This window comes from Sinocyclocheilus rhinocerous, unplaced genomic scaffold, assembly GCF_001515625.1.
Source record: "Sinocyclocheilus rhinocerous isolate Xijiao unplaced genomic scaffold, SAMN03320098_v1.1 scaffold697, whole genome shotgun sequence".
Lineage (NCBI taxonomy): Eukaryota > Metazoa > Chordata > Actinopteri > Cypriniformes > Cyprinidae > Sinocyclocheilus > Sinocyclocheilus rhinocerous.
In genome coordinates, this window is record NW_015664033.1 from 1,939,611 (window position 1) to 1,950,555 (window position 10,945).

General features: G+C 37.0%; 1 protein-coding gene across 1 annotated transcript in view; it reads left to right on the forward strand.

Moving 5' to 3' along the window:
- Positions 1-10,562, forward strand: part of LOC107729434 (liprin-alpha-3-like) — a gene marked incomplete at its 5' end in the record, with an annotated part of 56,979 nt that extends 46,417 nt beyond the window's left edge. The window contains 7 exons of the mRNA XM_016539919.1: positions 4-179; positions 438-535; positions 3,990-4,165; positions 5,795-5,863; positions 6,067-6,229; positions 8,213-8,271; positions 9,528-10,562. Coding sequence (XP_016395405.1) covers positions 4-179; positions 438-535; positions 3,990-4,165; positions 5,795-5,863; positions 6,067-6,229; positions 8,213-8,259 — 729 coding nt within the window. The remainder of the gene's footprint in view (positions 1-3; positions 180-437; positions 536-3,989; positions 4,166-5,794; positions 5,864-6,066; positions 6,230-8,212; positions 8,272-9,527) is intronic.
- Positions 10,563-10,945: the final 383 nt, after the last annotated feature.

Consider the following 10,945-nt stretch of genomic DNA (forward strand, 5'->3'; position numbering starts at 1 on the left):
TAGATCCTGGCTTATGGAGATATGAACCATGAGTGGGTGGGCAATGATTGGCTGCCCAGTCTGGGTTTGCCCCAGTACAGAAGCTACTTCATGGAGTCACTGGTGGACGCCCGCATGTTGGACCATCTGACCAAGAAAGAGCTGCGTGGGCAGCTGAAAATGGTGGACAGTTTCCACAGGTATTTTCTGTCTCCCTCTCCGCATCGGTTAAATGCTGCTACACGCTTCATTATTCCTTCTCTTTATCATTCCTAATCTCATGCCATCTAATGCCAATCAGTTATTCTGATGGTGCAGGTGTGTGTCTTAAGGCCTTTCCTAGTCTCTGATGTGCCTTGGGTCAGCTCTTGTAACAGTTTGTTAGGATGGAGTGTTCTAATGAATTTAGATAGCCCCGCAACCTCTCTCTTGATCCTTGTGACCTTTTGACCCCACAGGGTGAGCCTGCATTATGGCATCATGTGCCTGAAGCGCCTCAATTATGACCGCAAGGAGCTGGAGAGGAGGAGAGATGAGAGCCAGCACCAGAATAAAGGTTTTCTTTTTTTTAATCTTTTCCTTCTTCTCATTTTCTTACTTGCTTATCTTTGCTAACAGAGATGCCTAACACTGAGTACAAGGGTACAGTGTCATTGTAGGGGTCTTGTCCACGTTGCATATGATGCTGGTCCCTTGCATGGCATGTTGGTGTCCGTAACACACCATTAACACTATTGTAGCTTGCAAATATTTATTAAAAATTTTTTTTTTATTGTAATCTACTACAGTACTGATTAGGGATGTAACAATGCACACCGATCCAGTTACAAATCGATACAAATATGATTCAGATCGGTTGAGATGTTAAATGAATTGCAGAGAGCGAATTTTGTTCACATGTAGCCCGTCTGCTGATTTTGTTTCGTTCATATGTTTTGTGTAGTATAGTTTCAAGTAGAGTGTAGTATCAAGTAAAAGTCAGACCATTACGCTTTTGCTTCAAATTTCAAAATTTTACAGTCTAATTTATATTAAAAACCATGCATGCAGCATCTCTTTTTGTATTGTGATTAAAATACAGTGGTTGCCTCTAATTTTCAATGGAAAGAGCACAGGCAAAGCCTTAGTTTGTTTATATGAAGATATTTTTTTTTATTTGTATTATTTATTTGATGTGGGGTTTGTTTTAAAATATAAATTATAAAATGGATAGTTCCAATCCTTGATTCTGATTGGTTGAGCCGCGTTCGAAGTTGTTGTAAATTACTCTACAAACATACACGTGTTTGTTTTAGCAACTGTGAGTTGCTCGGCAACCACTTTGTTGCAACCACAACCGTTTCTGAAGAACTACATTGTTTGGTGGAAGAAGGATGTTTTTATCAATATCGTTACATTTTATTAGCTTTGTTTTATTTTGTGAAACCTTGCTACGTATATGGAATAACCGTTTTATAAAAGCAATAAGCCCCGTGAAGCCGTGGTTTACAGTGAATTTATAACAGCTAAGGGGGTTTTTTTTGGGCATTAAATAATGCCGCAAATACCAGTGAATTGACGAGCACAAATCTTAGTAAATCACGTTGCGTGATTCATTTCAATACTCTCCTCCCATAAATTTACAGATTGAAAGGGAAACTCCAACAAATGCATTTTCAATAAGGTGAGTCGCAAAAATAACTGCCTTTTCAGCGCCAATTTCCCACTTAGTAAATCCTGACAGTAGTTTTAACGTCAAATGAGGGTCTACGTTGGCTCTGTTATGAAAGATTAATCAAATAAATCCTGTTGTTTTGAACTTTCTGTTCATCAAATAATTGTGAAAAAATTTATCACAGTTTCCACAAAAATATTAAAGAGCACAGTTGTTTTCAGAAGACTGGAGTAATGGCTGCTGAAAATTCAGCTTTGCCATCACAGGAATAAATTACATTTTAAAATAAATTAAGCTAGAAATCATTTATTTTAAATTGTAATAATATTTCACGATATTAGCATTTTTACTGTATTTTTGGTCAAATAAATGCAGCCTTGGTTGAGAATAAGAAACTAAACATTTTCTCGACCCCAAACTTTTGATTGCTAGTGTACTTTTTATTCATTCCTTTATACTAACTAGTTCATCCAGGAAGACTTGCTTAGTTTTGCATTCTGAGTTATACTGATCCACCAGCTAAACCAGCATAAACCAGTCTGCGTGAGCATGGAAGTCCAAGTTGGTCTAAGCTGGTAGAGCAGGAATCTCATGACATTCTCTGGTGGTTTTCCAAGTTCTCTTTGGGTTTTATCATGTTAATCTTTGCTTTGCATCATCAATCAATTCATACAGCAGAACAGTCTGATAAACAAAATGTACAAAAGGGGAAAAGCAACAACAGTCACTTGTGGAATGCACAGTTCATCAAAACATCAGACAGTGAATGAGAATATGGCAGAGAGAGAGAGGAAGGGTGTTTACACAGAATGCATTTGTTAATAATAACATACATTACCAGCAATGACGTCTGGAAAGCGTTGAGCGGCCCAGCCTTCCATTATGCACAGGATTCAATGGCACAATAGAGATTTCACATTTGAAGAGTCAACTGATCAAAGCACAATGCACAGATCGCATTATTAATCTCACAGTTGTGAGTTGTTTTAAAGGTGCAGTTACCGCCTCATTCAGTACCTTGATTAGAAACAGATGCCTTCTCTGATCTAGAAGTTATTCATCGCGTAGCAACACAGATGCCTTCATGCCATTTGAGACTATATTAAGCATGAGTGAATAGCTTTGCATGCACACATCTCTCTGCTCACTGTAGTGCAGGGATACTTTTGTGAGCATTGCTACATGCAAAGTGAGTCTTTAAAAATACTAAGAATTTAAAACGGTTACATGTAATCTTTAGTAAATGTCAAAATTAATTTCCATTTTTCATACTGTACAATACTGCAATGTTTTGATGCCTACATATACCTGCTGTATTCCAATCAATTGTTTGTAGTGTTTTATTTTTTTCTTTAAAAGATGTTTTAATGTTTGACATTTATCAGTTATTGGCATTTCATTATTTTAAAATCAGTGCGTTTCCAACTACAGTACATGAAAACACATTAAAACAATCAATAGCCAGATCTATTGGATATTTCGGGATGATTAACTGTGGTTACTAAGACATGTAACCAAGTGTTATTTTGGTATTACTATATACTATAATAGCATTTATTAATATTTGGAATTAGCTTTTATTTTTATATTTTAATTTTAGTTTTAGTAATTTTGTTATGTCCATTTTATTAGTTTTTAAATATTTCTATTTAGCTTTATTTTTTATTTCCATTTTAGTCTTTGCAATTTTAGCACTTTAACTTATTTTATTTCAATAGTTTACCAAGGCAACATTTTAAATCTTTTTCTTAGTTTAAGTTTTTCATTTAATAAAACTTATTAACTTATTCTTTCTTTCTTTCTTTCTTTCTTTCTTTCTCAGCTTTCTTTCAATCAGTGACAATTGTTTGTAGTAGTTTTAGTTTTATTTAACAGTAGCAATGCTGGCTAAACCAGGCCCCTAGTTCATGGCATGTTGTCATCAATAGCTTTTCCACCCTTTACAGACAGAAATCTACAGAATATGCAGTTATCTGAAGCTGTGAGGGTGTTTTAATATAGTCACCATCATATTAAATGACTCGGTAGGAACGGTTTGACTGTTTTCCATGATTGCATTCCTTCCTTTGAACTTTGGTTTGGAGAAGCTGAATCAACAAAACAAATGCAAAGCCCATGCAATCCCCTGGAAATGCAAAACAGAGACAAAGACTTTGTCTGAAACAAAAACACATGTGTCCAAATGTTGCATTGGCCATAAGAGGTCCATCTGAAAGATCAGGAGCAACTGAAACAAAAGATGAAATCCAGAGGCATCACCCAAGATGGAAATCGATGATTATCCAGCGATAATGATCAGTGGTTAACACCCTCCTGCAATTCTATTCATAGTCCAGCCCTTGTGTTTCCTGTCTAGATGTGATGGTGTGGTCAAACGAGCGTGTGATGTGCTGGATGCAGTCCATCGGCTTGAAGGAGTATGCAGATAACCTGACTGAGAGCGGTGTGCATGGTGCCCTGCTCGCCCTGGACGACACATTTGATTACACTGACCTCGCCCTGCTCCTGCAGATACCCAATCAGAACACACAGGTACAATGACAGCACTCCTCACAAATATATATTTGTGTTTTACACACTTTCAGACATGACCAGTGTTGGGGAGTAACTAGTTACATGTAACGGAATTACGTAATTTAACTACAAAATGTAATCAAAATAATCAGTTACAGTTACTGAAAATGTTAACGATTACAAATGGGGTTACATCTGAATTTTATCACACACACACGCACACACATGCAGATTTAATTGATTTCTTTCATAAATTGCATTGACTGCACTACGAGGCATCAATGTTTAGGACACCCAATATGTCACATGCTTATTAGACAAATGTTTTATTATTTCCTATTTGGGTTTATTTGTTTATTTTAGGATTTAACAATTTTTTTCCAAGGCATTGTTAGATACCAGTGTTTCCTATCATATGCAAAGATTTGATTTTGATTTGACAAAAACAGTATCATAGCTATTAACTGTTTCCTGTTATGATTCTAAATCAGTTTTTAACCTCAGAATGATCTCAAGGTAAAAAGAGGTGCCAAAGTCTGATTTTATGGTGGCTGTGCTTTAAAATTAAATTATTATAATCTTAATTCAAGTGATGAAGGATTTCAAAAGTAATCAGTGTTAAGTACTTCTGTAAGGTTACCCTGCCTGCTTTAAATGTTTGAAAATGATTAACATAAAGACAATCAAAAAGTAATTAAATGTAATCAATTACATTACTTTTATGAAGTAATTGAAATAGTTACACTACTTATTACATTTTAAATAGGGTAACTTGTAATCTGGAAGCTATTACATTTCCAAAGTAACCTTCCCAACACTGGACATAACCCATATTCTAACACATTAAATTAGATTTACATTTATTTATTTGCAAGAAGCTTTTATCTAAAGCGAATTACAGATGAGGAATACAAAAAGCAATTCATCTTAAGGAGGCAATAAACAAAAGAATGGCTAGTAATACAAAGTTTCAGATGTTGTTTCAAAGCTAGAACAGGGAGGGATTAAAGCGTAGATGAAATTATTTATTTATTTAATATTTTAAGCAGGATGCAGTTAAGTGCTCATCGAAGAGATGAGTTTTCAGCTGTTTCTTTAATATTGTCAGGGATAATGATTAAATTCATTATGCCACTAAATGGAAGTTAATACAGATCATGTATAAAAATAAATCAAAAATAAATTTTATGGAATTTTGTTTTCATTCAAACTCAACCTGTCACAAATGAATGCATCACAATGTCTGCATTTTTATGCAAATTTCAGATGGAAAATGCGCATTACAAAAAAACATATTTGTTTAGGGTGAATAAATGTTATTTGATAAGAAAACATGTTAATAAATTCTTACATGCACATCAAGTCATGATTTTTTTTTCTTTTGAACAAATGGGATAGAAGCATTTTTTTCCTCACAAATTGTTTCTGTAATATTCCAATTTACTAATAAATGAAATTTACTCATAAAATAAATATTTATATATACAGGCGGTCTATTTATACAGTAGATGTATTTTTTGCATGAAAACCCTGTTGATTCATCAAGTCTCCAAACAATAAGAGCTTTATAGATGAAAGCAGTGCCTACTCATTACTCCTGACCGGACTGGGTTGATTACATGTAAAGGATGTTTATTCCACATCCAGGCACGACAACTTCTGGAGAAGGAATACAACTCTCTCATCGCCATGGGAACAGAGAGGAGGCCAGACGAGGTGAGCAGCATGGGACATGAACACAGCTGGATGTTGATCATCCTTTACCTCCCACCACTGAAAGTATAATGACACTCCTCTCACAGGACTTTCAACAGTCAGATGCATTTTGATGACATGACTGATCAGAATTAGTCACTTCTGAGTGACTGGACTCACTAACATGGATTCTGGTGTTTTTCCTCCGTTCCCGTGTCCTCTAGGATGGCACTAAGACGTTCACCCGCTCCCCTTCATGGAGGAAGATGTTCCGGGAGAAAGATCTGAGGGGCGTGACCTCTGACTCCTCAGAGACCTTGCCTGCTAACTTTCGTGCCTCAGCCATCTCTACCCCCTCAGTCACCCTGAGGAAGGTCCAGAGCGATGGTGAGCTCGCACGTTCTCCACTGTCAAGACACTTTTTTCATTTTAATAATCCTATTACAGTTTTTTTAACAATCGCTAGGACACATTGCTAAATACTTTTTTTTTTTAAACTCCTCACACAGTTCTCCTTAGCAATTTTTTGTTTCACACAGCTATAAATTTCACACCCAATATGCACTGAAACTGAAAAAAACAGATCAGATCAAGTCGTTTACAATAATTCCTTAACACTAGCAAAGCTTGTCGAGCGACAAAAACACTTTGTCACTCACAAAATGATGACCTAAAAACACAAACAAGTAGCATTACCTAGTGTTTACTTTTGTTACATTTCTTTACGAAACAAGAATGACAGCAGTTTAGAATTCACTGCAGAATATGTTACATGGTTTATGTTTACATTACAGTGCAAAATTGGTTCCCTTTCAGTTGGTCACTCTCGACGTCACGTCGGATGACCGACGAATTGGGATCTCGCTTAGAGAGACCAATCCACTTCGAGTGTAAACTAAACGAGCCAATGCACATTGGCATGCGATTATTGCATCCAGCTGCTGCTGATCACAGCGTGAGTATAAGTAGGCAGCAGATGCAGCGCATATTCAGCTTTTCGCTTCGGAGCCGAGCGATCACATCGTTCTGCTCCTGACTACTCTACTGAGAGAAGAAGACTGAACGAGTTCAGCGCGCTCTTGGAGAGCTCTTCGTGTTGGCGGTACGGCGCTTCAGCGGTGGTGGTTTCCCGTGTCGAGTGGGTTGCACACAGCAGGCTGCACTACCCCTGTGTGTGTTGCAGACGGCCATCTCCCCTGTGCGCTTCAGCACGCTAAAAGAGCTTTTTCCACTAAAAGAGCAATTTCGGGTGCGTTTTTTTAAAGACGACGTTGCCCTGTACCACCGCTGAGCGGCCGGGTCACCGGCTCGGCTCCTCAGCGAAAACCTGAATATGCGCTGCATCTGCTGCCTACTTATACTCACGCTGTGATCAGCAGCAGCTGGATGCAATAATCGCATGCCAATGTGCATTGGCTCGTTTAGTTTACACTCGAAGTGGATTGGTCTCTCTAAGCGAGATCCCAATTCGTCGGTCATCCGACGTGACGTCTCCGTTCCCTCCTTCAGGGAACGAGGGTTACATACGTAACCGAGACGTTCCGAATGGTGCCCTTTTGAATAGGCCTTAATGCAATTACCAGCTACATCTAATTGTTTTGATAGTATTTAATTTTTTAGATTAGCAATATATTCCAGTATGGTATTACTGTAGTATGTCTTATTCAGTTGTGTTTTAGGAGTTTTTGCAGTGATTATGTCTGAGTGAGAAAGAGATTCATGTAAACTGAAAGATGTCTGAAACTGATAGGGGTCAGGAAATAGCACAAGCCATTTCCCAGGAGCACGTGTCACGGGCACGTGTGCTAACCATTTAAAAATGTGCAGTTGTGAACTCATTTTGTAGGATTTTGCCAAATTTCTGTGATTTGTGGGTTTGTCAGATTTTTGAATGGCACTCTGTGTATTATAAGATCCATTGAGAAAATTGATATACAAAACTAGATACCAGTACAAGATGTGGAGATATTTTCAGTTATACTACTGCATGAATTTTGTTTGATCGCTTTGTGTGCGAAATATTGCATACTAACTATACATAATACAACATACACGTGACCAGTAAGCAGACATACAGTACATTATACTATTTCACGGCAATCAATAGAATAGGACATACCATAATTCAGATAAGAAATGATAAATAAGAGGAAAGACTAATGCAAAGATTGGACCTAAAGACCTAAAGATAAGCGAGGCTTTGTGGAAATCCCCACAATTAGGTCTAAAATAACTTTATGACAGAGGGATGTTGTGTTAGTTTTCAGATAAACTTTGTAAGAAGATTGCTTCCTTATGAGAAAGTGGTGCCGAAGTGAATGCTGTATAATGCTGTTTAGAAATACATCTCTCACTTATCTGTTTCTTCAGCATCTCCGAGGGCAGAGTCTGGCTCAGTGAGGACCTACTCCTGTTGAGGGACTGCAAAGGTGAGATTTAATCATTTTTCAATTACATAGATATATTATTGTACATAATTTGAAAAAATAAATAAATATATATAAATACAAAAAAAAAAAAAAACACTTTCTCTTGCCTACCAGACTTTCTAAATCTAGAAAGCTAAACAAAAAATGTTTTGAACAGAACAGGATAAAGAGAAAAGTATGTCATGGAAGTATTTAATGACTGTGTGTGGGCAGGGCCCCCAAGATTTGCGGTACACCGCTACCAATGATTACCCTCTGCTGATGCCTGTAAATACCAAATCATGAAAATCTGCTCATTTATGAGTTTGACTGAAGCACGTTTAGCATTCTGTTGGGTTTCCTTGGGTTGCTGTAATGGAGTAGACACCTCCGTATTTTGCATGCCCTTTATATGTCTGTGTCATTAAACTTGTTTTGGAAAGGATGTTGCTTTTCATGTTTTTATCATGTGCTTTGGGTTTGTGTGTGAATCATCATCAGGCCCACATGGAGTCTGTGGTCACAAAACTTTGTCGAATTCTTGAGTCCTTCACACACAAACACCCCTCGTTCGTTCATTTATGATAATACTTCCAGCTACCTATAGTGTAATACTTTCAGCACATTTTAACACTTTTAACTGGTTTAAAATGCACAATTTATCCTAAATTCAGATCAGAAAAAATAAGAAACAGTCTGCAGATTCCATCTGTATGGAAGCCCATTTTCACCACACAGGAAAAATAATAATGCATTGCTAATCATGCTTGTGACATGAAAAATGCATAATTTTGATTAATTAATAATGAAAAATTATGAGATAAAATGTAATAATTATGAGATTAAAAGTTTCAATTATGACATACCAAGCTGAAATGTTTTGATTGAACTCATAATTATCAACTTTTTTTGTCAGTTACGACTTAATATTTGATCAATTTGTCTTGTAGAAGTTATATGACATACTAAGTCAAAATTTAGATAAGTCAAGTACATTTTTTCGTCATAACAATTTACTTATAATTTCAACTTTTTATATCAATTAGGACTTTGAATGTCATAATTTTCATAAGTTTCAAGAAGTGTAATAACTCTGTCATAATTATGACTTTTTATCTAAATTTTTATTTTGTCTTTATCTCAGTTACGACATGATATTTTTTTTTCTTATGTGGTGGAAATTGGCCTCCATAAATCAGACTTTATTGATGCTTTATTGATGAACGTCAGTACACGAAATGCTGACAATGTGTCGTAATTGTGTCTCTCGCACACAGGAGGCGCCGTTGTCAGAGAGCTGGAACCGGCTTTACATTTCATTCATGGGGAGGAGGGGGGATAAGCAGAAAAAAGCAATGAATATATACATTTATAAATATAACTCTACTGGTCTGACCATTCTGCAATAACAGAAGAGGGATGGAGAAAGAGCAAAAAAAAGGACAAAAGACATGAAGAATGTACGACACAAGAGTGGTAAGAAATGGGATGGTTGGAGGAATCGGATGACTGTTTAATCTTTCTTTCTGTCATTCTCTCTTCTCACTTCCTGTGTCTGTGCTGATGGGACATCTGTAGATGAACTCTCTCGTCTTTCTATCCTTCGTTTCAATGGCGCTGCCCGCAGCCCTAGTTCCTCAGAAAGGCTTTCGTTGACCGCCTGCAATTGGTCTCTTGAGTCTCTCGATAGCAAAGGATGTTTGTGGCAACTCAACCTGGACTTCAGGGATGTTTACATACGGTAAGGTTCAGAGGAAGTGTACTTAACAGCACAGTCGAGAGGCCAGGCTGTGTGAGGCCAAGACTTCGCTGTACGTGTTTCTCAATCAGCACAAGCTGAGAAAGACCGCAGCGAGAGCTACACGCGAGGCTGCCAAGGGCACAATTCTTGCTCAGTTCCTACTAGGTGTTTTTTTTTTTAATCTTCGAACATTTAGATTAAAGACTAAAGGTCAGCAGAGAGAGTCAGCAAATGAAGGGAAGCTGGTGGTGGCAGATAGATAGATGCTTGCGGACAAAGCAAGTGACCAGCAGACACGAGTCCTGATGGACAGAATCATTCTAACAACGCAAGCCATAAAAAGACGACAAGAGGTGAACCGAGGAGGAGGAGAAACGGGGGGACGGGGTGGGAGGGAGGGACAAAGTGAGAGAAAACGTTTAGCTTCTGTGTTGCGATGCATGTCAAACAACCAAGACGACAACGATCTAAAACCTTCGGGGAATAAGACGATATGAAGTTTAAAATAAAAATTATGTGTACATTAACATATGAGGTTAAGAGCTTGGGGAACAATTTGTAAAATGTGTATTTTCATTTTTATTTTTTATTTTTATGATAACTATATTTATTTTCTTTATGTATGTATTGAATAACTGTATGTACATGTTCATTTAATAATTCTGACTGTAATTTAATTTGATCTAGTTTAAAGCGTAAATATGAAATATTTAAAAACAAGGTCATTAAAATATGCTACTTGTATGTGTACATTTTGACAAAATTGTGTTACGATTTAAAAACAAACCATTACTGTGGATGAGGATGACCGTGATTCAAATTGAAAATGATGTCTGCAAAATAAACAATGATGATGATGATGATGATGATGATAATGATGAAAATCAAAATAAAATAAAGCGTTCCTAATGGTACTGGAGAGTTCAGCGTGCTCGTGATTTTCAGATGCTCATT